The sequence below is a fragment of the Gasterosteus aculeatus genome, chromosome 17, assembly GCF_964276395.1.
Source record: "Gasterosteus aculeatus chromosome 17, fGasAcu3.hap1.1, whole genome shotgun sequence".
Classification (NCBI taxonomy): domain Eukaryota; kingdom Metazoa; phylum Chordata; class Actinopteri; order Perciformes; family Gasterosteidae; genus Gasterosteus; species Gasterosteus aculeatus.
Window position 1 is genome coordinate 20,683,388 of NC_135705.1, and position 27,865 is coordinate 20,711,252.

The following is a 27,865-nucleotide window of genomic DNA, read 5'->3' on the forward strand; positions in this document are numbered from 1 at the left end:
ATGCCAATTTCTCATTTAGATTGCCTGCGAATAGATTTTTTTGTAAGGGAAATGGCAATCGAATGAAAAGTCAGATGCAACAAACACTCACGGTGGGTGAGGCAGCTTCTGACTTCCTCTGAACTCCATTGATTCTCATTAGCGGTTCCATCTCGTGACGGCACCTACGCCCGCTCCAAAATTGGCTTCTGCTCCGCCAATTGATGAGCCAGCCCCTGTGATCCGGACTTTAAAAGGAAACAAACACAAACGATGCCTAAAAAGTGTTTGCGTCACTGTAATGACCAGTCACATCTTTATGCATTACACACAGAGCAGATTGCGAGGGGATCAATGTCAGGCTGCTGCTCAAGATACAATAAGGCCCAGTTCAGAAAGTGATGCTGTGGCTACAGAAGCTTCCCGACCGGCACCGCTGAGGCACCTCTCCCGTCTCGATCAGGCCTGTGACTATTGATCATGTCCCAAGGATAGAGAGCATTTTGCTTCCTCTCAGGAGATGGACTGCCATTACCCCTGTAGCCAGCAATGAATCTTACTTGTGGGGATTGGGTGAAGAGCAGGGCTGCTTGACATTTATTGTCTTGCCTAATGCACAGCGAGGGAGGTCTGGGAGATCAGCATGGCTGATACTCGGCTTCTCCGTGTAATGAGGCCACTGCCCTACGACAGACATGTCGGCCTTCTCTGCTGCTTTGCCTGCCTTCAAAATCAAGCTGCAACCACTTTAAGCTCACGTGCCCTCACACAGCTCACAAGAGAAAAGTGTCATCAGCATAGAAACTTTATTACCCTTGGGTTCTTCTTTGCCTAGAAAGATCTAGTTGAACTCAATCTGGGTTTTATTTTCAAAGTTTTGGCGATGATCATTGGTTGTTACATTCTACTCAGAATTCACAATTAGCCAGCAAATTAGCTTCAAACTTTGCCTCATTTCCAGTGCATGGTTGGACGCGACTCTACTCAATTTAGCTCATTTTCGATACCAGGTACTTTTTCCACGGCTGGTAATAGTCTTTCAATGCAGGCAGGATTCCAACAGCAGCGTCAACACCAAACTCGCTGCATCTTTTCAGAGAAAACTAAACAGAGAAACGGAGACGTCGTAAATGATGTGTCTCTGCCATTGACACCATTAACTATTTAAAAATGGATCATTGCAGGATGTCAATCAGTGGTCTGTATTGTTGGTAATTACAAAATATATTCTACTTTATCCATAACTGTGGTTATTGAATGTATTTGTAACTGGACAAAAAGAGGTCGGCTTACTGCGGGTCCACCTCAGCTCTATGGAGCCCGTCAGCATCTTCCAGCATCTTCCAGTTTTACGGCCCTCAGTTCTCCTGTTTCAGGCTCGGTGCTCTGATCTCAACCCTCAGCTAGCAGCTGTGTTCACTGGCTGCATCAGCACCAAACAGCAGTTTCTCACCAGCAGGTGAACATGGTGAAGCACAGGAGCACAAGAGCCAGATATCTGCTGCAGAGTTGGTCCAGTCCAACAACATAGAGGCTTAAATTTCATCACCATAACACCGTAATAAACGCGTCAACAAGGTGACAATGTGTTGTTGTTGTGTTACCAGCTCTGCTCATTTATTGCTGAAAAAGCAGAATGAACACTGCTTTCAGTAACCGGTTGGTACGTTTACAACCAGTTATCATCTCACTGCTCAGATGTGTTGTTGCCATGTTGTCCTGCTCCCAATTTTCAATAACTGCGTTTTAACACAATAGGTGAAGACTGTAGATAAAGAATGAACCAGATTCTTTTGTTGAAAGTAGAAGGAACCCACATTGTGACTGCCGCATTGTGTGGCCTCTGCAGCAGGTAAAAGTGCCTTTGCTCAAGAACACTGTTGGTCACAATATATAACAAGGATACGGGCGGCGCCATCGCCCAGACTGATCTTCTCGGAGTAATGGCTGCTCGCTCTAATCTCCACGCCAGCCGTACTATTTTTTATTTTATTTCTGCTTACTAATGAATCACCGCAGCGACAGTGAGTTTGGCCTCTAGCTCTCAGAGTTCCAGTGTGCGGTCAGTTCACTCCAGTGAAGCCCATTATTCTTCTGCACAGCGGCCGGGGAAAGACAGAAGTGTAACCCCTTCAGCAGCGAGCCCGGCTTCATCTCGCCACCTCCTCCGTACCATTTTGCACAGTCTCGGTGAAGTAGTCATCCTGCTGCAAAGTGGCGCGGCTCTTATCATTATCAACTGCGGTTTTTCTTGAACCAACAAGATACAAGGAATGTCTTGAAGAAACGGGCTGTATTCACTAAGGCGCCCTGATGAGAGCAGAGGACGTCGCCTCCTCCTGTGACCTCCGTGGTGTCGCGCCGTGACTTGGCTCCGTTTGATTCCACTGCGGTCATCTGAGAGCTGCTCATTAATCTTACCAACACTCTGCCCCACTTTCCTCCATAATCTTCCCTCCCCTAATTTCCCTTATCGGTCACACTGACTTTCTTTTGTTTGTGTTTGGATGGCTCACTCCAGGCTGTTAGCCAGAGGGTGCAGACAAAGGGCGGAGGGGCTGCGGCAGCTTACCTCCATCAGTCATGAAGCCAGGGGTGGTTTATCATCCCAGGTTTGTTTTTTTCGGCCTGCCAGCGACTGCTCGTTCATTTGTAAAGGAGATAGATGGTGCTGAAAGTATTCATGGGAAAGCTAATGTTTTTAAGTGCAAGATTACACCACATTTAATAATGATGTTAGTTATTGCTGCTCGCACTGGAAGCTGTCATTTGTCATTCTGCTCAGTCCGCACTCAGCCTCCCCCTCCTTCTTATTTTATACCTAATCTTCTCTGCTGTGCCGAGGTCTGGTGTCGGAGGGTAATCATCGGGAAGTCAGGTCCATCTATTTCATTGGCACCACAGAGGGAAAGAGTGGGGGGCTGTCGGGAGGCGTCCCGATGCAACGACGATGCCCTATAAGTGCCGGCGCTCAGAACGCAACATCACAAACTCACGGAATCCCTGAAGCCACCTTTGGAAAAAACTTACATGAAAATCACACTGTGTGTTCGTCTCATAACAGGTTCAGTGCTGTGGATGAAATTTATTTTTATGGCTTTCAGTCTAATTTTTGATTTTTTTTCAACTCATCAGATCTTGATAACTTTAAAACTCAATCGGCGAGGAGCGCCGTCAACGTCCGTGAGGGCCAGGGCGTGGTTCTGTTGTGTGGACCACCTGCACACTCTGGAGGTAAGCTCGCTTTTGTGCTGCTTATTTAAACATTCCCTCGCATGGCGACCTGTGAAGGATGACTCCCTTTCATCCAAACGGAATCTGCTTTTACATCCATTTATGTGTACAGTACTCGTACTCTTAATAATTACCCCGAGATGTATTTCATGCAGATTCCTACTGCTTCGTCAATGTTTCTTTTTTTACCCAGCAAGGTGTACGATGTCTGAGTCTATGGGGAGATCATGCTTCTTGCTTGTGTGTGTGTGTGTGTGTGTGTGTTCAATTGAGGGGAGCTGTCTGTTCATTGCTAATTTCACATACTGCTAAACCTGTCAGCCTTATATTTTATGTGCAGACGTATGACTTGTTTGCTCAAAGACCCTCTAATGGCTGCAGGGATTTACATTAAAAAAAAGAAAGAATTATGTTTCATGCCTTCATTGACTGCTGAATCCTTACTCAACTTAACTGTTGTGGAACGAAAGTGAAGAACAAGTGAAGCATTTTCAGCTGGCAACACTTAAAACAAGCCCCATTTAGCCAGTTTGTTATCCACCATCTGTGCATTAGTTGCATAGAAGAGATGTTATGATCCATGGGAGTTTACAGCAAAACAACATGAATAAATCTGCTTTTGTTAGCTGCAGTGTAGAGAAAACTTAATTCACCTCCTATTTGTTGGAACAAGGAGAAGTGGACACATCTGATGAGCTCCACGAGCAGCAGCAACGTTTGTCTCAAAGGAAAAGTTTGGGATTTTGGAATATTGGCTTATTAGTTTTGTTGATGCGATTTAGATGGTACGCCTCTCTCCATTTCTGTCCATTAGTTATAAAGTTGTAGCAGGCGGACGGCTAGCATAGCTTAGCACAGAGAATGTTTACGGAGGAGAACAGCTAGCCTGACACAATCTGCATGCAAGAAGCTGTCAGGCTCAGTGATCGACCCCCTGTGTACCTTTTGTTAAAACTGTATACATTAGTATTTGAACAATTTGTTTTTTAGTGAGCCCTTGACGTGCAAGTTATTGGACTTTCTTAACTTTCCCATTTCAGCAAAAGAGTTTCAAAGTGGCATTTAGTGCTAATAGTTGAAATGTGTTACCTTGAGATAAAGCTGGGCTTCTGTCTCCAGTCTCAAGCTAACCAGCTGCAGCCTCATAATAATACACCGTATCTTCAAAACGAATGCGTTAATTGTTCAACTGAGAAGCGGAAAATGTCATCCTTCAATAAGAGGCCACGAGTAGGAGACGCAAAATGCTCAGCAGCAACTCTGTGAGGACGTGGACAATGGCTGCTGCCTAGCTTGTCTCCCTCTTGATAAAGTAGCGTGCACATTGGAACAACCCATTTTCTTCACATAGGAACGGTGCATTGTACAGGCGGTCTATGGGATAATAGGTCAGTACTCTGTGAAATACAGTTTGACAGCTTCCCTCAGACCTTGGCCTGGGTTTATGCGCGTCTGGCTGCTCGAACTGTGGGCTATTGTGTTTTTTTAGGGGTTTTTTTACATTTTCAGAAGTGAATGAAAGTAAAGCAACGTCAGCCTGCTGCCCCTTTCTTCCTTTCTCACCCTACTGCTCCTTATCTTTGTCTCTCCCGAACACCTTTCTCTCCTCTCCACGTTCTGTTTTTTCGGTTTTATTTCGTTTTAATTTCGAAAGCAATCAATTTGCTTCATAACCCTGAACAGCATTGAACTTTGTCTAACACAAGAAAGGAAAGCCGAGTGGGGGGCAGGTAGGACGCCCCCCACTCGGCTTTCCTTTCTTTGTCAACTTTGGATTCTGCAAAAGGCTTTTATAACCTTATCAACCAGATACGATAAATCAAAGATACAATTGTCCCAAGGAATTATAATTGTGTCACTATTGTGTTCCACTGTGGCTGTTTGTTTACTCAATTAGCATTAATTGATGCACTAGTCCCCCTTTCTGTTACATTAAAGACCGTATCCTGTAGTCCCACTGTCCACCTGACTTTGTTCTCACTGCTCATTACAGCCACATAGTTCACATAGCAGTTATGCCGACTCTAAACTTCCGAAGCAGCATTGTATCTGCATCGCTGCTCACAGCTTCGAGCGCTTGATCCCGTCCAAAGCCGCTCCCCTGGTGCAGCGAGGCGGGGCGTCGGATATGACTGACAGTCCTCGCACACTCCTTTTGACTGTGAGCCCCTCAACTCCAAAGTGGTAGATTACACAGAGCATTTCCTCGCTCGCGCAAATCTGTGCGGCACTTCTGGAAATGACACAGTAATTCCCCATGGCAGGTTTCTCTTTTTGCATGGTAGACCTGCCGCTTTTGAAGGGGGCGTTGCAGCATGTTCCCACTTCCAAACGTCCATCCATGCATCCCTCCGTTTGTCCGGGTCCTGTATGGACCTCCTATGTCACTCGGGGACCCGAGGAATGGAGGCCATGTGTCAGGGGAGGGCCACTGACGCGCTGTAATCTACTTTGTTTCGCTCCCTTTCCCTGGGTCTCCCATTGCTTCTGCACTGATAGCTATTACATTTGCCATGCCGTGGTATATCTTCACAGGGGAAGTTAGATAAGGGAAGGAAGATTAGGTCATATGCGTGTGCTTTTAGACATCTTATTTTAGTTCAGCTGTCTCGGCCGTAGAGGTCAACGTTAGCAGTGCAGGTCGCGTAGAGACAAGTTTTGAGCGAGCGATGGACGCGGTTTAATTGTTTTTCAATTGTTTTCTCCATTCCAGAGCTGACATTTGCGTGGATCTTCAATGAGTACCCGTACTTTGTCCAACAAGACAGTCGGCGATTCATCTCTCAGGAGACCGGGAGTCTCTACATTGCAAAAGTGGAGCGCTCAGATGTCGGCAACTACACCTGTGTGGTGAACAACTCCGTTACAAGGGAGAAGGTGCTCAGCTCCCCCACACCACTGGTCCTTCGAAGTGACGGTAAATCCTTATTAACCATTCTGAAAAAATGCTTTTGGGTCACAAGGTTGGTTGGTATATTATAACTGGAATTATATATATATATATATACTTGCCGGCCCTGAACCAATAGATTTTGGGTTCGGGTTTTTTCAATGTCTTATGATCAATAAAGAGATAATACGTAAACTGCTGATGAAGCCATTGATTACAAGGTGGCTTATTTGAAATGCAGTACCGTGTTTTCCTTCAGCCGTTATTCAGAATTATTACCATTACCATTGATTCGAAGCAAGAAATGCCAAACTGTCAAGGCTTTCATGAGCTGAGTTATGGTTTAAATTAAGGTTGACGTTTTCATACAGGAAAATGCTGCATATCATTAATAAATAATCATTTAGACCAAGTTGCATTGTGAATTTTTGTGAACCTCGGGATCGATTGAATGTAGGCGTTTCTGAATCAAATCCGCCTTGTGTCTCACTTGCAGAAACGCACAATGCTGCGATGTTGTGTTGCGAAACATGCACTTAAGTTTACTTGTGTTTGTGTGGAAAAAATTACGTTTGCTTTCAGTTTTACGCGGCAAAGACATTGTATCCAACGTCCTCATCTCTCTCCTCCCCTTGATGGAATATTTAGTGGTTGAGATGCAACACATACTTTTCAATGTCTTCAGTGATCTTTAGTTTATAAAAGTGTGCAATACGCGTACGTCCCCAAATCCCTGGCTGAACCGGACAACGACAGGCTGACGGGTTGAATCACGCTGAGGCTCCATTGAATTGAATAATCGTGTTTGTGTTTTGGGCTTTGGGATAGAATAAACATTGAGGTGATTTTAATTGAACCCTCTATTTGGATTTATTTTGACGACGGACCTCCAGAGAGGGGTTTGCTTACAGTACTGGTAAGGGGCATACTACTGTAGCTGTGAAGATCCTGGGATGTGAATATAAATACAGTCATTAATAAAGTCACATCGCCACAGGTGATAAATCTCTTAAAAGCAGGTCTTTACCCCGATGTCTTCTCTGAATCTTTTATGAGCTACTTCTTCACCAGCCCTTCAGTGGCCACTTCTCCTCTACATGCATGCGTAGAATCTTCTTTGTGGGAGCTCTGTCACTGCGTTACTGCTCTCTATTTGATCCAACCTTGTCTTGCATTGTGTCCCTTTTGCAGGTGTAATGGGCGAATATGAACCCAAAATAGAAGTCCATTTCTCTGATTCAGTTCCAGCTGCAAAAGAATCGGTGGTGAAACTGGAATGCTTTGCTCTTGGAAAGTAAGTCTGCCTTGTGTGTGTGTGTGTCTGCATGTGACATAACCTTTGGGCTCATTTTTTGCATGAATTAGTGCTACTCAAGATGATTTAGGGATCAACAAGCGTAAGAATACCCGCTCTCAGATTCATCAATCCATCAGAGAGCAAAGGCCACAGCATGACAAGACAACGGAGTGGAAATCGAAGTTCTTTTTAAGAGCTTCTGAAACCAAGGCAATCACGGTTTGATTTGCAGGGAACAATAACTCACAAAGCATTAGCTTCAACTGCTTTTCTTCTGTGCTTAATCAAATGTGGATCACCGGGAGTGACAGTTGCCAACACGGGAACTTTCTCCTGTCGGTCTCTCTGCAGCCCCGTCCCAGAAATAAGCTGGAGGAGAACCAGCGGCATCCCTTTCCCCAGCAAAGTGAAAATGAAGAATTCAAACGCCGTCCTTGAAATCCCCAACTTCCAGCAGGAGGACGCCGGGACGTACGAATGTATGGCGGAGAATCGCCGCGGCAAAAATGCAGCGCGAGGTCGTATTTCATTCCATGGTGAGTGAACCGCTTCAAACTGGGAACGCAGGTGGGAGCGAATATGTGTTATTTACACAGAAAACATGTGACAATCTTGTTCTATTGACAGGAAGCTTATTTGTCTACAACATTTGGTCCACAATGTTACCATAAAACGAATGCACAGGCTTTGAATCTACCCTTGAAAAACATGGAAAGACTATTTTTGGAGAGACTCTTGACCAGTCTGCATTCTTCATTGTGCTGATAATCCATTTGAACCTTTGTTGATTTAATGCAATCCTGCTTTAACGGCCTCATGGTTTCTGATAGGTGCTTTGCTAATCCACTGTCCTCATGATTTAAACACATTTTTTAACGTAATCCTCTCATTTATTCCAAGCTAAACCTCACTGGCTTCAGACAATGGCGGACACAACACTGTCCATCCAGGAGAACCTCTTCTGGGAGTGCAAGGCCAACGGAAAGCCCAAACCGTCCTACAGCTGGCTGAAGAATGGGGAGCAAGTGTCGGCTGAGGTACGGAGGATAAATGCGTGGGGCAGCGCAATGAGAGAAGATGTTCCCGTCGCGGTTGGTTACGGCCAAAATGGAACGGAAGGCGTTTAAAAGAGGGATAATGAACATACCCTCTCTGGGTGAACACATGTTCTCTATCACAACCGGTTTTTGATAATGTGAATTAACCTCTCGTCCGTTTTCCACTTGTTGGGTAGAGGTACCGCTCATGATGGTCAAGAGGTGCGTAAGCGTTTTAATAATAATAATAATTATAATTATATAATAATAAATATAATAATAATGGGGCAGTCAGGCACATCTGTATCTAAATAAATCATCTGGATAAGAACATCTGATCCAAGGACCTTTCAAATGAATACTTGATATTAACAGGCATTTAATAATTCATTTTAAACAAATTTAAATATTACTGAGTTCTAAACCATACTGCTGTTTATTTTTTCATAAATAAAATTGGTTGTCATGGTTTTACCTAACTCCCAATCTGCCCTCGGACCCATCTACCCACATCGTGCCTGAGCTGGAGGTGTGAAGTGTGCGGATGGCCCCTTTAAATCAGCAAATGAGGCAAGATGGTGCACCCCATCAATGTGTTCTATTCCACTGAACTCCCGCTTTCCAAATGGCTCTATAATTAAGAGAGCACAGACAGAAGCCCCCCGCCCGCCCTCCCCCGCCTTGAGGATATCTGACTAGCTCACTGGGTTTAAAAATCAATCCAAGTCATCATCCGAGCCGTCATCGTAGTTTTTACAGCTGAGCAACCGCAGCAAATAAATTACTTCTCGATATGCTGCTGGTGCTGTTGTCAACATTTCTTCTCTTCTCTGTATCCAAGACGCAGGTAGCAGTTTCCACGGCTCAACATACGTAGACTGCTGAGATGCTTTTAAAAGCCCCCCTCCCTCTCTCAATCTCTCCTCTCCTGCTGTACTCCTGTCTTCATGGTGCAGCAGTAATTGCTGCTGCGCGTGTGGATATAATAGGATGGCCCTGCAATGGATATGTAGAACTGTTTCTCTCTCCTCCTCAGGGCCGGGTACAAATCGAAAACGGGGCTCTGTCCATAGCCACGGTGAACCTGTCAGATTCCGGGGTCTATCAGTGTGTGGCTGAAAACAAACATGGCATTATTTATTCCAGGGCCCAACTAATGGTGTTAGGTAAGATTGCATCCCTCCTTCTGCTTTTATCTTGCTTATCTGTGTTTGATCATCTCTTAAGATAGAAAAAATCGGCTATAGCTCTCCTCAGCGATCAGTTTTTTTCATGTCAATATGGGCTCTTCCAGCAAAAACAATCTGATGGAGTGTCTTACTTTACTTATGGTCCTTTGATCAGACGGATTTGGATAGAACAAACACTCTGCTCTGTGGCTTTCTCATGTAGATGGGGTATTGATTTATTTGCGACACTTTCTTGACTTCCATCTTATTGACTTGATGAGAAGTTCAATTCTGTTTTGACACATGTGAGGACACTTTGAAGCAGGCGGGTGGGTCCTAAACCCTTGAGTTCATGCCGAGAATTTGAGGTTCCCTCTCTGAAAGCCGAAGGGGGTTGATCTCGGTATTGCACGGCTGATATGCAAAGGTACAGGTTGCCTAAATTCATTCTGATCCCAACCATGCCTTTCTCTGCTCCCCGTCGCTCAGCTTCACCGCCCAGTTTCTCCAGAAGTCCATTAAAGGCCCTGCTAAAAGCTCGCTCAGGAAGCCAAGTCACTCTTGAATGCAAGCCCCAAGCCTCGCCCCCAGCAATTAGCCTGTGGAAAAAAGGGAACGAGATCCTGCAGAGAACCGAAAGGTAGGATAAAAGTCCAAGTGCATATTCCTGATGGCTTTTAATCGCATTCACCGTGAGCCAGACTTGTTTGAATAGTGTGTTTGAGATTTGTGCAGATGCATAAAAGGTAAGACTAATGAGAAGAATGAGGGCAGGAAAATGCACATGGCTATTATACTGCGTGCATGTGCAAATAGCTTGGTGTGGGGATGAAGTTGCAAGCTGGTAGTATTAACACGGCAAGCTTAAAATGTCTACCACCATTAAAGATTAGCAAATGGATATAAAGGCTGTAAATGGTGGGAATGAAACAGAAGCTGTTGCTCCTGTAATCATCTGAAGTAAATGCGCTCTTCTTCGTCATGACGAACTGAGTTTTATGTGTGCAATCACCTGCGCCGCAATGACAAAAAAGCCTTTTAGTGGATTTGAGAAAACACACACGGATGTTATGCAGACAAGGAGCAAACTTAAGGTGCCACAATAAGGAGCACAAAGTGGTAGTTTGTTGTCCTTCTCTGTCTCGCTGAGGGGCTAATTTGAGGTACTGCAAAGATTCCACGCGATGCTAAAGGACCAATTATAAAGACGGAGGAATCCAAATGGGAAATCACATGCAGAAAATGACACATTTAAAGCAATCCATCTGCATACCTGGAAGAGAATAGCAATATTGTTGCCTTAAACTATCCGCTGCAAGTCAGACACATCGAGAATTCACAGCATGCGCACAAACGGGCAGGACAGGCTGAAAAGGGGGAGCAACTGGAAAAGAGCAAAGAGAACAAAACGCTTAACTTTGTCCCGTTGGAATCGCTCCCATAGCAGCTTATTCAAAAGGAGGTCTTTAAAAGAACGGTACGAGTAAAGAACCTTTTCCAAAGCAGCACTGAGGCTCCTCAGTTGGCTCCAGACCGGGAGCTGCACCCAAAGCTGCAGAAAATGGGTGACATTGAGCACACAGCATGTGAAGCCCACGCTGTCTTATACCTTCACTAAATGTGCTTTTTTTGTTTATTGCAGCCAACTCTCAATCAGATTAGTGTCACTGAATAGCAATGAATCGGAACCCTAACTCGTATTATGAAAACGTAATTTCCAATACATATTTCCCCATGGCGTCTAGACGTGCATATCCTGTGAGCTGTCTTAAGTCACTTAAGTTCACTCATTTCTGAAAGATCTCTCCAAAAAAACAAGTCTGTAGTTTTTGTCGAACTGTTTTTATATCAACAACAAAGTTCTGGTTTAACTACCGACTACGAAACTTTTGTCCACCCTGAAAGTTTTTCAAAACATTTTAAATCTTTGTATTTCTTTGCCTGCACCAAAAGCTAGAGGATGATCTGTGCTTAGATCATCATCCAAAACGGCATCTGATGAACTAATCGTCCTCCTCCGCAGAGCTTGTTGAAGAAGTGTGTGGGGTTCAAAGATAGCGGCAGTGCAGCTGTAAATTGGTCACAAAAAAAGACGGATTTACAGAAGATCAGACAGTAGTGGCGAGTGGGGGGACTGGCGCTGTCCATGCACCCATTGAACTGATTCGGTTTTGACTCAGACTGTGAATCCTTCACTGAAGAGAATAATAAAACACATTTGACAAGGTTTCTGTAATATAAGCAGAAACCGCAGACTTGCAGTGTAATTGCCAAACGCACTGTCCACTGTTCGCCCTGTGTGAACTCCAATAGCTTATGTTGATATTTTTCTATTCTTTGAGCAACTCAAACATAATTCTTTTCACCTTTATTGCTTTTGAAGGTGTAAAGATTTCATTGTTTTTCCTGTAATTCAAAGAGAGTGAAAAACATTTATAACACATCCTTCTCCTGAAAAATGATTATTTCTTTATTGGCAATAAAACACACTGTTGTTGAGTTCAAAACACTTCAGGGATTTTACTGCTTTTGCTAACATTACTTGGTCTGGTTTGACCAATAGCTTGTGCTGGCTCATTTTTGTTGTTGCTGTACTATATAGAGGTTATTCCTGAGTTCACTACAACTCGTCTCCGTTAGAGCAGTTTTTATGTTAGCATTAGCATTAGCTCACGCCATCTGGGACTGCAGTGGACAATACATGAAATGTACTCGCTTGTGGGGTATTGCTAATACTTACATATAGTCCATCACATACTTTCATGCAGAGACTTGGGTTCCCAGCGTGATGCCGTCCTCAGTGACCTCAGCAGCATGAAGCCTGTGAGGAACATTTTATTTATTCGGTGTTGCTTCCTCATTTAGTAAGTATACCAGAGTTAGCCAACCACTGAGACAGGGTGGCGGGTCACATTTCCTGCGGCTCAACCACCTTCCCACCACCAAAGAATTTCATTTTCACTCGAGTGCTTTAAGACACCATGAGGGTCCTTCAGAAGCGGTTCCATTTAAAAAAATATATAGTTCGCAATAGCATTAATAGCTAAAGATGGACTACCTACATTAATACAAAAATAACTATCCTATGGGAAAATACTGAATATCAGGTGATAATAATAACCGTAGACGGATGTAATAGAATGGTGATTATTTCCTTTGAACTGTACAGTGTGGACCTCAATCACTACAGTGAAACACTGTTCTGCTTCCACCAGGATCACTTTGCTTTCCAACGGGACATTAATGATCGCCAATGTGACCAGGCGGGATGCAGCCAGCTACACGTGCGTCGCTAAGAATCAATTTGGCACAGCGAGCACAACTGGGAGGCTGATTGTCACCGGTGAGTCCTGCTCCCCTTTCTTTACCGTGCAGTATCATCACAAAACATAACTCTTTGTACAGCCTCATCATACAGTCTTTCTAGGCCCTATGATTGGACTTCCTTTCAAGGGCCGAATTTAGTTGATGGTCAGTTTACTTCATTTCAAAGTAAAGGTCAACCATCTCTTCTCAATTCTGGCTTGCGGGTACCTCTATTTAGATTGAATGTTGCATTTCACATTTGACGTTAACAAATGTTATTGTCACATTAATATGACTGGTATACATTATCAAAAAACAGCTGTTGAATAAGCAACAAAGGCATTATCCTTGATTAAGTCAAAGGTCATTATTTATGAAGGCAGTGACATAACACGTACATGTAGCGCTCCAGTTTTATCTGTTGTGTGTGCGTAACCACCTGACCTATTTTTCTCATTAGTTTCTAGTCTTCTCACACACTGACAGCTGAACCATTTAATGTCAAAGAATTTAATTACTGTGACCTTTCCTCAACAAACTCCAATCCACCACAGGCCACCAGTGGGAATGTGTTCCCATCTCTGTAATCGTGTTTCAAACATTTTCTCCAAAAATGGATCCCGGAACATGAAGTGCTAACCTGATATGTCATTAAATGTTGCTAAAGGACAGGCTTGGAATTCAAGAGCTTATTAAAATCAGGGAAAGCACACGTCCAATACAATGCCTTGATTCAGCCGTTGAATTCAAAGTGAGATGCCAGTTGCCGGGATCACGGCGGTGTCAAAGGTTCCCGTGGCAGCGGAATTAACATGCATACGCCGTCGTCTGTTGTCTGGCCAGAGCCCACCAGGATCACCGTGAGGCCCACTAACATGGAGATTATTGTTGGCGAGAGCATCGTCTTACCCTGCCAGATTGCCTGCGATCCAGCTCTGGATGTTTCTTTCTCGTGGGCATTCAACGGCCAGCTCATCGACTTCCAGCGAGACAGCAATCACTTCGAAAGAGTGGGCGGGGTGAGTCATCTTGAGCATCGCATATGGCGGATTAATTGGAACACACTGTGTGATGTGTAAAGGTTTTCTCCGCTGCCCTCTTGAAGTCTTCTTAGACACCCACAATACCCAAGCGCCGAAACGTTTGCCAAAGCTTGTTCATTTGGGGGTTTCACAGTGGTCGCTGGCGGATGGAACATCCAAGAGATGGTCCTCACCTCTATGGATTGGCTGTGGGAGCTGTGCTACACCTCTAAAGATATATTAGGGAATGTCATTTCACTCATAAGAGGGTCCTTCTTAATACGATCTTTATACCTTTTCATGCCTTCACCTTTAGGCGCTCTCTCCCCCAGGGAGCACACGTTGTTATCGTCTTCCACTGTTGTAACTGAATTCTGCATACCTATTTGTGAATCCTGAGCCACAAAATAATAAAGTAGCGAGCTAGCTGGCAGGGCACGTACATGTCCCTCATTTAATGGTAGGTGAGGACTCTGTCCAGTATTTGTCTCTTTTTGATGAAGGTGAAAGTCAATTGTTTAAAGCACGTCAGGATGACATTTCTTTAAATGTTCTGCTTTACACAGTACTCAGTGACCGTGGTCAGCGGCCTGGTCGCTGCCATTCATGCGTTTAAGGTTGTCGTGATATCTCAATGTCCTCACAGTGTTGTGGACACGCACAATTCTTCATGAATGCAAATGAAAATGACTAATGACATTGAGCTGTGCAATGGAATATAATGAGATATGGTTTTCACAGAATCTGTTTCCCCTGGCCAGAGAGATTACCAGCCCCCTGCTCAACAGCTTCTGATGAATTCATTAACATAATTAAAGCGAATCTGCCTCATCACTGCCTCCATGCCTAGGAAGGACGTCTTGCTCTCTCGGGCTCATGCTCCCAGGATGGCCAGGTGGTGGCTGACATTAGAGAGAGAGAGAGAGAGAGAGAACTGTCCCGCTGGGGGAAAGGAGAAGTAAGGGAGGGGTATGAGGGAAAATAAAGCAGGAGATTCTTTAGCTCATGGACGCATAGAAGTGTTGTTGCTGCGTAGGGGAGGTGTGATCACTTGCCACCGGAGGGTGATGAAATCCGACTGCAGCAACTCTTACCTGGCTCGCCCCCAGGTGACACGTTTCTAAAAGCAACACACTTTGTTTCACAAGCCCACATGTTTTGTTACAGACTCCTCAAGAGGTGACTTTCAAAGGTGGATTCCAGCACCCACTCAAAACGAGAATAATGCTGTCTGGATACAACATGTTACTACAACAGTGCAAATTACTTTTTGACTCTGCATACATTGCGCCCTCTTAAAGGGTATGGCTTGTGAGTGTTGTTGTTTTGTTGTAGTTGTAAATGAATCAGAAGACCACAAGAGACAATTAATAGATCGTACCCGACCACTGAGTACTGGTACTGAGATTATGGTGGGGGGATAGGGGCTGTCAACCTGGTGCCGAGTTGAGGGTGTTGACACCTTTTCCTGAGCCCACTGGTCCTGGAACGGAGGTTGATGTTTGGTTTCCATTAATGTTGCGTTTCGCTTAGCTGGTTTGTAGAAATGAGGCAAAGAAACAGATGCATTGGGAGGATTCAACACTTCATTTCGGTATATTATTTGAATTTACCGCAAGCTGACCAAAAAAGTTCCTCAGTGTGATTCATGAGCCCAAATTTTTGATTGACAGTCAAATCCTTTTTGCTTCTGTATTGAGTAACAAAAATTACGCATGCATCGTAACAAATATTGCTGTGCTGCTGAGCTCCACGACTGTACAAAAACTATTAAGTGAGATAATGACAATGGGTGACATGCTCCTTATTCACAACGAACACGGCCACCAAAGTTGATTTGTGCTGTTGTATACTAGATCAGACATAAGAAAACCAAACAGATATTCATCCACGGCTGAAAATAGTCAGACAAATTGGCCATTATTCCTTTGTAAGTGGTATGTCATATGACATCCAGACTTTTGTCGGTTTTTCTTTTTTTTAATGTCAGTTAGAAAAGATGAGCTTGGGTCTGAGCAGTTCAAACAGTGCAGGGAAGATGTTAAGAAAGAAGAACAGACAAAGGTATAGTTGGATTTTGCTCATTTAATGAGATTGTTGACGAAAAAAAATATTGAAAAAACACCAGCTTGTCTCTCATGCAGCTAAAACTAATAATACATGTCAACCGATGAGAAAGATCACAGTGTTTGTGTTTGGCCATGTTCCCTCACTGCAGCCGCATGCATTCGGCTTATGTAAAATAATATTTGCTTCACACAGGGAGTCATACTCATATCTTGCTTGAGCTTATGTGATTACAGAATAATTAGGATTGGCTTCCCAATTAACTCGACTATGTTTGTCTTGCGTGTCCTGTGTATAGCTGGTAGCTGTTTGTAAGTGGTGGGGGTGGTGGGTTTGGTAGGGGCTTGTTGGTCGGGTTACGCCTGAAGGACAGCCAAAAGCGCTATTTGTGCAGACTACATCTGCCATGTCTGTTGTTGCTGTTTGAAGAGATGCAGAAATCTGTGGCCTGGAGACAATGCGATTGCGCGAAGCATTATCAATGTTTCAAACATCCTCATGCCAAAAGCTGGGTGATGAAATAACGTTGCATGTCTTACTTAGCCTCATGTTTTCCAACAATCATACGCCCCCCACCCCCCCCTCCCCCCCTTCCAGAGCATATCAGGGGATCTGATGATTCGAAACATCCAGCTGAACCACGGGGGTAAATACATCTGCATTGTTGACACTGACGTGGAGAGCCTGTCCACTTCTGCCATCTTGGTTGTCAAAGGTAAGAATGCCAAAGGATTTCCAGAGCTTGTTTACATGCCAGCGCACGAACACCCTGTTGCATCTACTGTGAGATAATGTGGCCGTTGAAGCATCCTAAGAGAAAGATGTTTGACAGAGATGGATATAATGGATTGCGGCTGCCCCACTCAGTTTTGCCAGCTTCTGTTTACATTCTATATGTCTTGCTGAATAAAATGTGTTCTTTGGTTGCTCTGTGTACCCGCCTTATCTCTGATTACATTGGTGTTCATGCCCCTTGACAAACTGTAATAACGTCCCCAGGTGCTTTAAGGTGGCCATGTTTGTCACATAAAATGACTAATAACTGGCTCATTTACACATGGGCAAACTATCCTAGGGAGCATTTAAATAATTGATTAGTTGAGTGAACAACAGCGAGATGGAAACGTCGGAGCACCTGACATCTCAGGCTGCTCGCTCCACTCTCCGACATTGACTCTTCTTTCGTCCTCTTTTATAGTGCTCTCTCCTTTTCTCATGAATGATCCCATTCCGTTCAGTAATCACTTCGTAGCGCTGCACACAAGACACGCAGTGACTAAAGTCCCCGCATGCACACGGCAAGCATGAAGCCGGTGATTGAAGGGAGCACGGTGGCCTTGATACGTAACAAGGGGCAGAACTCCTAATGAGTTTGATAGGATGAGGTTTCATGGATCTTCATTGTCTGACTGATCCAGGTCCGCCAGGTCCTCCGGACAAAGTGGCAGTGGACGAGATCACAGACAGCACGGCCCAGCTTTCGTGGACTCTGGGAAGGGACAACGGCAGCCCCATCACCGGCTACATCATCCAGGCCCGCACGCCCTTTACTGTGGGCTGGCAGGCTGTTGACACAGGTATAGTGGAACGCTCCCCCCTGTCCCTCTACAATATTCATCTGGATTGTATTCTAGGGTTTTCATTAATTCATCTTTCAATTTGAGTCCAGTTGTGCAACAACCTGGTTTTCTAAAGAACACGTTTCCAATTGGCAGTGCCGGAGATGGTCAACGGTAACACGCTGACAGCCACGGTGGTGGGTCTAAACGCCTGGGTGGAGTACGAGTTCAGGGTGGTGGCCCGCAATGTCGTTGGCCTGGGAGAGCCCAGTCCGTCTTCAGCCAAGACCAGGACAGAGGACACAAGTGAGTGAAAATAAACACAGATTTTCAGCAATTTAAAAGTAATTGTTTATCAGGGAACTATCTGAATAAAACATGTAATGTGTAAATCTTTTTTTTATTTTTTTTATTTTTTCCTTTTGAGTTGTTTTCTTACATGGAAGCAGAGCAACAGGGTCTTTGCACAATCTTGGAAACGAAACTGTCAAGTGTCCAATAGACAAAATGACAGAAAATGACGTTTCCGACAGCTGTGATTTTAGAGCTTTGTGCATCCAGGCAGCTTGAAATATGAATCTGATGTTTGAGTAAACTTGTGGTTAAATACTGATCAGGCAATGCATTGCATTGCTGTGAGGTTCCAATAATGAAGGAGCTTGAAGCGGAATATATTTAGTGACATATGAAGAATATCGGCCACTGACTGAGTTTTGTCTTGAATTAAGTAGTGTTCTTATTTTTATTTGAACTTTTTGACGGTGATATCTGAGGTAGGATGAGGTTGATCCAAAATTGCAAATTGGTTCCATGACAAAAAATATCGGAAATGCGTGAGTCAATAATCTCATTTAATTTTCTTTTTTTATTTTCTTACAGTATATGGGCATTATTTCTCAAAATCCTACAAGGATCACTGTAATCCTAATGTATGGCCTAGTTCTTTTCTCATGCTCTGGCTCATACATCTTTTATTTGAGGACCCCAATGTGCCAGTGTAAGAAGTGATATTTATAATATTGAGGTATTTATCCCTGGAAGCAGGAGTGGATCTATTCCCCCAACATTTAACTCTATACAGCCTTGCATGAGCAGCAGATATGATTGCTGACACATAAAATGTGACGCTCAACTTACTATAGGACAGTAAAAAGGATGTGCACAAGTGCTGCTCCTCCTACACCATCAGCGTTTCCATCTCACTGCGCTGCACAAAAAGTGTTTGAGTGGGAGCATGAATGAAGTGGGTTGGAGCTGGGTGTCATTCGCAAAGCGACAGATCTTGGCTTGGTGTTTATGCACTGTGACATTTGGGAAATATCAGCAACTCACTATTCTCAGAATTGTTTGTGTTTGCACAGTGAGCGATTTGCGGGGTGTAAAATAGAAGATGGCATCTGCAGCAGGAAGCCTTGTCATAAGGCTACGAGTACAGTTTGGGCTTCTATTCAAGCTTTTTAAACTGCGTTCTAATTGCTCCCCTCTGGGCTTTACCTCTCAGTTCCTGATACAGCTCCCACTGATGTTGGAGGTGGAGGCGGTACAAAGTCTGAATTAGTAATAACATGGGAGGTAAGTCATCTTTTACATTTTACTCGTCCATCCACTGTCGCTTAATGCTTCTGCTCAACTGCGCAGAATTGAACGTGGCAATTTTATGACCCACATTAGAACGAAGCACCTAAGGCCCAAGTGCCCTCTCTCCCGGCATGAAATAGGGCAGGCAGCCTTTACTCGTAAGGGTTTTGTACTTTAGCCACCGTGGCATACCCACGCAGGAGCAAATGGTAAGGCAGAAGGTGATTGGCGAGTCTTCTAGGGCTGCAACGTCCAATGGCAGAAGGTGATTTGGCGAGTCTTCTAGGGCTGCAACGTCCAATGGCAGAAGGTGATTTAGCGAGTCTTCTAGGGCTGCAACGTCCAATGGCAGAAGCCCTTGTCTCAGCGGGACAGCGCAGAGGCGGGCCTGTCCGTTTCTTTGTCTGTATGCGTTTTAATATCACTATAGTTTTGTGTTTCGCTCCCAGCCTGTTGCCGAGGAACTGCAGAACGGAGAGGGCTTCGGCTACATCGTCGCCTTCCGGCCCGTGGGCACAGTCACGTGGACCAGATCGGTCATCTCAACGCCCGGTGCGGCGCCGTACGTCTTCCGCAACGACACCATCCCGCCCTTCTCGCCCTTTGACGTAAAAGTGGGGGCGTACAACAACCGAGGGGAGGGGCCCTTCAGCTCCATCGCCACTGTGTATTCGGCAGAGGAAGGTAAGCGCGGAGTGATGCTAACATAAGCTCCAATCTCTCTCCTCACAACTATGATCTTGAATAGTAGCGATGAAGTGCGGGGTTTTTTCCACCCCTCTCAAGCTGAGAATGTCAACTTGATATTAGTTATCATGCTGGTAGATTACAGGAAATCCTAGCAGACACTTACCACACCGCGCTGTCAGGAAGGTATTGTCTTAATTTAATTTACCGGGTAGATTCTTCCCTTATGTCAGTCAAAGATCCCATTAGAAGAGAGTGGGGGAAATAGCTTTTCAGCGAAACTACTGGTCTATTTTTATTGCTATTAGTGTGTTTGTGTGTACGTGTGTGTGTACGTGTGTGTGTACGTATGCTTGTGTTGGATCAGTCGATGGGACTCTCACCAACGCTCTATTTCTGCAGTCCCCAGCATGGCTCCTAAGAGGGTTTGGACTAGAAGTGTATCTGCAGTACAAATTGAAGTGATCTGGGAAGCTGTCCCCACCATCTCTGAAAGAGTGCTTGGATACGAGGTACAATGTGAATGCCTGTTAAATCATGCTTTTCTCTTTTCCCCCTCAAATAAAATGACAATTGAGCTCCTCCCATGTGGCATCTTAATCTGATCATAAGCATCCTCTCATAGTTCTGAGGGTTCTTTTCCCGTAATGTTCTACAATATTCTCACATATAAGGATATTGTCTTTAGTGTAATGGTACCGTGAAATGACCCCAACGCGGTGGTGCGCCAACAGCAAACCCACACGAGGAAAATAACAGCCCCCGTCCTTTCAAGAATGCAAAGAGGGCTTTGCTGTTTTATTTTTTCACACACCCCTGCGGTGCTCTTTCAATATCTGTCACCTCAGGCCCTCAGCACCGAGCTCTCCAGTTGCCATGGCGGTGGCCACATTGTCCCTTTAGAACCGAGCTCATTTCTCCAAACGCCATCCTGAAGTGGATTTAAGCTGAAGAATCTCTGCAGGCCACCAGCAGCACATGCGCAGAGCTCAGCCTTTAATCAGACAATGTCTTGAATACAAATCCATTACCGTAATTAATGCTCAAAAGATTACATTACGGTAAACCAAATCATTCTGCTTACAACTTTTATATTGATAATACATTTGAAATACAATACGTATTGTATGGCTGAGGACCGGCCTCAAATTTCAATTTAATTACTTATCAACTTAACTCTTCAGGTGCCTTAATTCCATACGCGTGAATATTGAAGATGACCCACAGCAAGCGACCAACGAGTCCATTTTGCTTTATCAAATATTGCGAGATAAATAGCCTGAGCCTGAGCATCAAGAAGAAAGCAATCTGTTCGTACTCTAAAGCAATTTAAAGTAGTTAGGGACAATAATCCATAACCTCTTTACTGTAATATACAGCTTTCTAAGACAAAAGTAAAAAGATGAAGGGGTTTTATGGATTTTTCTTCATCATGTGACCAACCCCCCCGTTGTTTGATCGGCCCGGATGACAGAGAGGGTGTGCATCAGTAATTAAGATTCCACGAGGGAAAAACTCAACGTTTTGGATTTCGTGATGAAATATAAAATCGCAATGATACGATGAAATGCACCACCAGAATCAGGCTTCAATCTTTTTTCCCCACCCAATAGGTTGTGTACTGGGAAGACGACACCAAGCCTGAAACTGTTGGAAAAGTGCGCATATCTGGCAACTACACTCTTGTGAACATCACTGGGCTGAGAGCCAACACGGTCTACTACCTCTGCGTCGCCGCGTTCAACACGGCTGGCCCCGGGCCACAGTCGGCACCCATCAACGCCACCACGAAGAAACCTCGTGAGTCCGTCCCCGGGGGGGCCATCCAACTCACTGTCGAATGGTGCTCGTCCGTGAACTTTCTCGGGTGACATCGTACTGTCCTCAAAATGACAGGCATAGCGCTTCTTTGGCTTTTTTGATTACGCTCGCGCAATTCAATGTGACATGGGAACTTTCCATTTACCTCGGAATGGAAAGAAATGCAGTGGGTTGGTTGAGGGGTGCTGCAGTGACAATTCAGCTATTGAAAATGTCTACACAAAAAGTTTCACAAGCATCTTGGGATTTAAGCCCTCTGATATTCTACAATATAAGGAAAAAATAACTCCAGCATCCTACGAGGGTAAAGAATATAGGATAGAAAATAGTGAGCCTTAAAAACGCAAGCAAATGAAGATATCTTCACCAAGTGTAATGAATAATAAATGTGCAGCACTGAGAAAAAAAATACAGAAATGCAACCTAATAAGTAAACACGTTGCAAACTTGGTGCGTTTCATCTCTGTTTTCAGGGTGCAATGTTATTGGTTTGCTTTGTTTCTAAGTTGCAGTGTGTTGGGATCTCAGGCCTCTCTAGATAAGTTACTTCATTGCATAATTTAGTTTTTCTTTGTTTTCATCTAAATTCCTCTGAGTGGAGCACACTGTGCTTAATGAAGCAGGAATATAAAGAGGCTTCTAAATGCAATCAAGAAAAAAAAAAAAACAGCAGGAAATAGCTGCGCAGCATATCCTGAAGTACACTTGACCATTTCCTTTTCCAGCTCCAGATCGGGCTCCGCTCAACATACAATGGACAATGATTGGCTCCACACTCACAATGCAGTGGGATGCAGTAGTAGCCATGGAGACAGAATCCAGGGTCACTGGATATCTGGTCGGTCCCCATTTACTGAAAAGCTTATCTTCAGATCAGATATAGAGGTTCTGGCCAGAACTAATTCCTCCACGTGACCCTCCTCTGCTTCAGGTGTTGCTGAAGAGACAACGCAACAACGACATCAACGTCATCCTCATCAACAAAACCACCGTGGAGCTCAGCCTCCTCGGCAACGACAACTATCTAATTCAGATCAAGGCCATGAGCGAGGGCGGCGAAGGTGTGGGCAGCGAACCCATCCACATCCATAAATTAAGTGAGTTTACTTTTGTCTCTTATGCTTCACTTCACTCTCCGTGTGACCACTGATAAAGCACAAGGTTCAATAATTCAGAGGGTACATTTAATTCGGCTTCATTGCATCCCTTTCCATCCGTGTGTAATAGACTTATTTCGAGTGCAAGAAAAGCGACCTTTTTAGAAATGCGTGTACGGTGTCATCCATCTCTGCCATTGGGTTATTATTCCTTGTTGACTGGCTGCAGAGCGCTGCAGCATATAAAGCAGTTCCCATCCCACTGCTTCGCAAAAATTGTGAGGCAGCCCAGTGTTCCGCTATCCTCTTTGATATGATACAAACTTTATCTTTCTAGGATTCTTAAACCGCCTCTCCGGTTGGAAGTCGGTGTTAATGTAGATATGGGAGAGAATAAAGTTGTATGAAAATAAATCCCAGCTGGCTTTTGGTTCATGATGACTTGTAGGAGGCAGCACTGTGAAGTGCAGGGTTTTTTCTTTTGATCTGAGCATTTCTGGATCTTCACAAACCGCTGTGCTTATTTTTGGTTTGCAGGCATGGGGGCACGGGGCTCGGGAGCGGTCCACCTCATCCCGTTGTGCCTGTCAACGGTCGTCATAGGCGGCCTGCTCTGCTCCTCCTGGTGATGTCTGGAGCCCGAGCAGCGCCCACTCCCTCCCTTTAGCCCCTTTAGTCACGAGGCCTGAGCTTTCTGTGGCCACGACTGGGAGAGGCTGGAAAGGACCGGACGCCACCAAATTCTTTAAAGGGACCATGGCGCTTTCTTTTCAAAGGGCCCTTCAGATGGAGACGTGAGGATTTTTTCGCGTGCATGATACCCTGCAGTATTTTTACCCCGCTCATAAGTGCCACCGTGCTCTAGTTTTTTTTTACTCTTTTTTAAGTTATGATAACTCATGGTTTGTCATCTTAGTATCTTTTGGAGATACTACTTGCCTTAAAAACAGATTTTGCCCATACAGTCTATACCAAAGTAGGTGACAGGCTGCATGCTCTATGGTTTCTTTATTCATCTTCTCCAGATTGCCCTCTCAACAGTTAGATTCGTTCAATGATTTCATTCCTATTTCATCGCCTCAAAAATTGAATTTAGAATAAACCATTTACTTTGACAGAACACCAACCAATGTCCTAATCATATTATTTGCAGCTTTTGCCAAAAGAAACGACAATTGCGGGCTCATAAACATCTTACCAGGCTTTGACAGATGTGCGAAAGATGCACAGCAAATTGATCAACTGTGTGTCTCGGTATACTGAAATAATAGTATGTGCGTTGGAGAGCCACAGTCTCCTGAGCTTAAGGCCTCCTCTACAATACTCTGAAAGATCTTGGCATTTTGCCATACCCCGCTCCTCTAAATAATAAATACCCATCACACTCTGTGTTCTCAGTCTGGCTCAGAAAGCCAGGATTGCAGATTGAAGATACAGGCCTGTGGTGTCAGATCCCGCGTGTGCTTTCCCTCCTTCACATTTGGACAACCCCTGTTCTAGATATGCACACCATATCACAGGAACATGTAACATGTTCACACCACAGAGGAAAACACCCTACAGCATAACAGTGCCTTCACTAGAGCTCACGTATTTCTCTTTCTTTCCTTTTCCAATAGCTTAGGGGAAAGATTCATGTTGCAGAAGAAGACGTTGTTAGCTTTTCTCTCTCCGCATGAAGTTTGTCAGAAAGGACAAGAAAGTCAGAATGTAGAGAGGGCCTGTTGTTGGAGAGGGTATCTTGATAGTTTTCATTGGAACAAGCGCCGGGTTTACCTTTGACTGAAAGGGCAATAGATTGAGATATATGGCGGAAATTTCGGCCCCAGTATTTATGACTTGTGGTTTAATAAATGTATGACTTCATCTGAAGCATAATTTATGGGCCATTAAAGTATCAGAATAATTGAAGCCAATACTGCGGTGCGAGTGCCCTGACTGGAAATGGAGCGAAAGGCGCGGCTGTCATTTTACCCACACGCCATCACAGCCCACTGGACACACACCAGACTCAACAGTGACAAAGGAGCGTTGCCACGCTGCCGAGGGGGGGGATCTACTTTTCACGCCCTTTTTTTCATGTGGATGAGTCTGTCAAAAGCCGACCCAAGGAAGGTGTGATTACTGGCGTCCTGGTGATGTTCTTCGTGGATGTGGAAGGGTACAGTTAACTGAACTGCTACACATTACTGTGCCTTTGCCGAACATGGGGCTGTCTGCGGTCATTAGCTCGGAGGCTGTCGTCGTCTGTATTTTGCACTCTATTACCCCACCGCCCCCGCTCCCCCAAAGTCGAATGAAAGCACAAGGAATTGAGGCGCGGTGACTGGATGTTCTCACTTAGCCGTCTGAACAGGTGTGCATTCCCCAGAGGCCTCGTGAAACGCCCAAGCGGCCGACATAATCAGGCCGTCCTATCTGCTCCCTCGTCTGTTTCATAAAGCTCTGTGCTCTTTGATTAGAACGCTGCAGACCAGTCAATGGAATATTGACTTTCTTGCTCCATTATTACAGCTGTCACAATTCAGCTGCTTGCTTGACTCATGGCCACGCTCGTATTGCACCTGTTCTGCTGTGTTACAGTAACAGTCAATGATGTTTCACAACTGTTTTACCCCCGAATGGACCACGTCAAAGGCATTCTTTTTCTTTTCTGTTTCAGTTGGCTTTTTACTCGAAATCTCACTGTAGTTGCGTAAAGTGTTTTGTAGTGTAGTGGTAGATTGTGATTTTTCATTTCAGCAGTGATCTGAAAGCGATTGGCTGGTTGAGTAATTCGGTTTGAAATCTAAATAATAATGTAAATGTAAAAACATTGAAAAAACCTAAAACCTAACCACACAAGTATTGCAAACAATAGCCTAAAATCTCATGGCGCAATTAATTCATGTCAACCGTGCGAGCTATCTATGCTGGGATCATTAGCAAAGTGTCTTAAGTAATCCAAAATAGAGTAGGCCAATGTAGTTTTAGACTACTTAATGAGACAGGTTTCTATGGTACGGATATGTTGAATAAACCAAGCTAATGGGCTACACTGAACAAGCTGGCTAGCTTGAGGAGTTTGTCGTTTTAATGATAGAATACAAAATAAAATAGCCAGGCTAGCACTAGCATGTTGGTTAGCTCGTTAGCTACACTAGTTCACAAACAAGCCCTCTGAGATGTCATGATGTCACCAAGCCTCTAGCAGTGCCTGCTTGTGGTGTAACCAGGCCTCAAAGCAGCTCCTGAGCATTTCTGTTGTGTTTAAATACGGTAACTTCCTTGCAAGGTGGCAGACTCACAGGTCATTAATTATTGTGTGGCAGTTCCTCAAAGCTGTCTAAATTTTTACATTGTTGTAATTCAGCCTAATGTTTCTTACCTCTGTTCATAAGAAAACAAAACTATTGTTTCAGACCTCTTGCTTTCACTAAATACAACAAAGTACAATCTAATAGAAATGAAGGCAGTGATTAGTCCCATCAGCTGACATGGTTGAAGTGCACTGATCACAGAACAGCCGCATAACTATTTATATCCACGAGGTCTATTGTGTTAGGGTGGTTTCCGTGGTTGTTGTCACTAGAAAGGAGTGTACCTGCTGTGGTGTAAATAGCTTGCATATATTTTTTAAAACATGGCCATCAAAGATAAACCTTACTGCTTTTTATATTGTGTGTTCTCCAACCTTAATACTGGTGTATTAATCAATGATCTCTGTGAGATACTGACATGTAGAGTGGCATTTTCATATTGAAAAGTAACTGTTTTGTCTTGTATACTAAAAATGTGCATGTTCATCATGGTTTGTGACTTTGTGTTTGATTCTTTTCTAAAACTATAACTTAATAAAAATGTTTATTCCACCCAGTGGCTTGCACGTGGTTAATACTACACAATAATGCTATTAAATTGGTGGTAGTTACGTTTGGGTGAGAAAACTACTACTTCAGGGTTAGAAAAACCATGGTAATGATTAAAATACCTCTCTTTTACTTGACTTAAGCTACAGACTAATATGTATATGACTAATAGGTATAAAACGGCATCAGTCAAGTAACCAGGAACACAAACGCTGGTCCTGTGAGTGAATGCCGTGTGTTTGTTTGATCCATCCACCTTGACGCCCTGAAAGAGGCCACGATGGAAGGCAGGTCAGTGGTTCTGGTGCTCTGGTTAAATGATGAAGCTGCAGCTTACTGTTTGTTGTACTTTCAGGCAGCAGGGAAAATACTGTTTGGAGTAATACTTTTAAACAATTACATTAAATTAGAGTAAAAAACTGGGGTCGAAGGCTGTAATAAAAAATATCCTACTTTGCAGCGCGCAGCATACATTTTATTTATACTACTTCCTACTGCATGTATTTAAACAAGTTCTCAAAGCTCCAGGGGGGAAAAACAAACTCCTGAAATACATTTTATTGAACTTTTTTTTGTTGTTTTCTTAATAAAATACTGCATTCTTAAGATCACCTCTTCTTCCATGAAATATTGAAACAGTTTAGGGTGAAATAAGACAATTAAGGGAGTCAGTGTCCTACAAAATGTGCTGAAACTGATTTTTCAGTTACAGCAACACCCCAGTGGTGCGATGCCTCTATTGATAGAAACCTTTTGTATTCAACGTCCTATTTTCTAACCCTTTTGTGTCACTGTTCTCTGAGGGAATTTTGGCTCGCTGAAAGTGGCAAAACATGTTATCTTTTAATGAGCACATTTTGATATCAAAATAACTTAATAAGTTAAACTGAGTATTATAATTGCACCATTTTGTCAAAACCCTTGCTTGCCTTGGATGGCGATCTGCCAAGGTGTACAAATTGTGGCACGTAAACGTGCAGATGTTTCCAATATCAATTATTTGACCTAATTTACAAATGACCTATTTTACCGCAGATTGTATTTTAAAGTGGCATGTAGAGCAATAGATGATCTATTGCCTGTCGTTGAATAATTCACATCAGTTAACTACCAGGGCTTTAGAGACATCAAGCAAAAATCCATCGTGCAACTGAGATGTATTATAAATTTAACATCAATGATGACGTCACAGCAACAATTCCATTGAAGTGAATGTGCCGGCGGCAGGAACGTCGCAAAGCCACAATGTGTGGGATTCACACATCAGACGCAAG

The 27,865-nt window shown here is 44.0% G+C and overlaps 1 protein-coding gene across 1 annotated transcript in view; it reads left to right on the forward strand.

The window, feature by feature from the left end:
* cntn3b (contactin 3b) overlaps positions 1 to 26,594 on the forward strand; it is a 41,738-nt gene extending 15,144 nt beyond the window's left edge. The window contains exons 5-23 of the mRNA XM_040203862.2: positions 3,115 to 3,213; positions 5,927 to 6,130; positions 7,295 to 7,397; positions 7,752 to 7,936; positions 8,301 to 8,437; positions 9,474 to 9,603; positions 10,096 to 10,246; positions 12,822 to 12,949; positions 13,756 to 13,931; positions 16,599 to 16,716; positions 17,420 to 17,578; positions 17,717 to 17,866; positions 19,062 to 19,132; positions 19,588 to 19,822; positions 20,228 to 20,337; positions 21,439 to 21,625; positions 22,372 to 22,484; positions 22,578 to 22,743; positions 23,281 to 26,594. Coding sequence (XP_040059796.2) covers positions 3,115 to 3,213; positions 5,927 to 6,130; positions 7,295 to 7,397; positions 7,752 to 7,936; positions 8,301 to 8,437; positions 9,474 to 9,603; positions 10,096 to 10,246; positions 12,822 to 12,949; positions 13,756 to 13,931; positions 16,599 to 16,716; positions 17,420 to 17,578; positions 17,717 to 17,866; positions 19,062 to 19,132; positions 19,588 to 19,822; positions 20,228 to 20,337; positions 21,439 to 21,625; positions 22,372 to 22,484; positions 22,578 to 22,743; positions 23,281 to 23,372 — 2,714 coding nt within the window. The 3' untranslated portion in view covers positions 23,373 to 26,594. The remainder of the gene's footprint in view (positions 1 to 3,114; positions 3,214 to 5,926; positions 6,131 to 7,294; positions 7,398 to 7,751; positions 7,937 to 8,300; positions 8,438 to 9,473; positions 9,604 to 10,095; positions 10,247 to 12,821; positions 12,950 to 13,755; positions 13,932 to 16,598; positions 16,717 to 17,419; positions 17,579 to 17,716; positions 17,867 to 19,061; positions 19,133 to 19,587; positions 19,823 to 20,227; positions 20,338 to 21,438; positions 21,626 to 22,371; positions 22,485 to 22,577; positions 22,744 to 23,280) is intronic.
* The last annotated feature ends 1,271 nt before the right edge of the window (positions 26,595 to 27,865 follow it).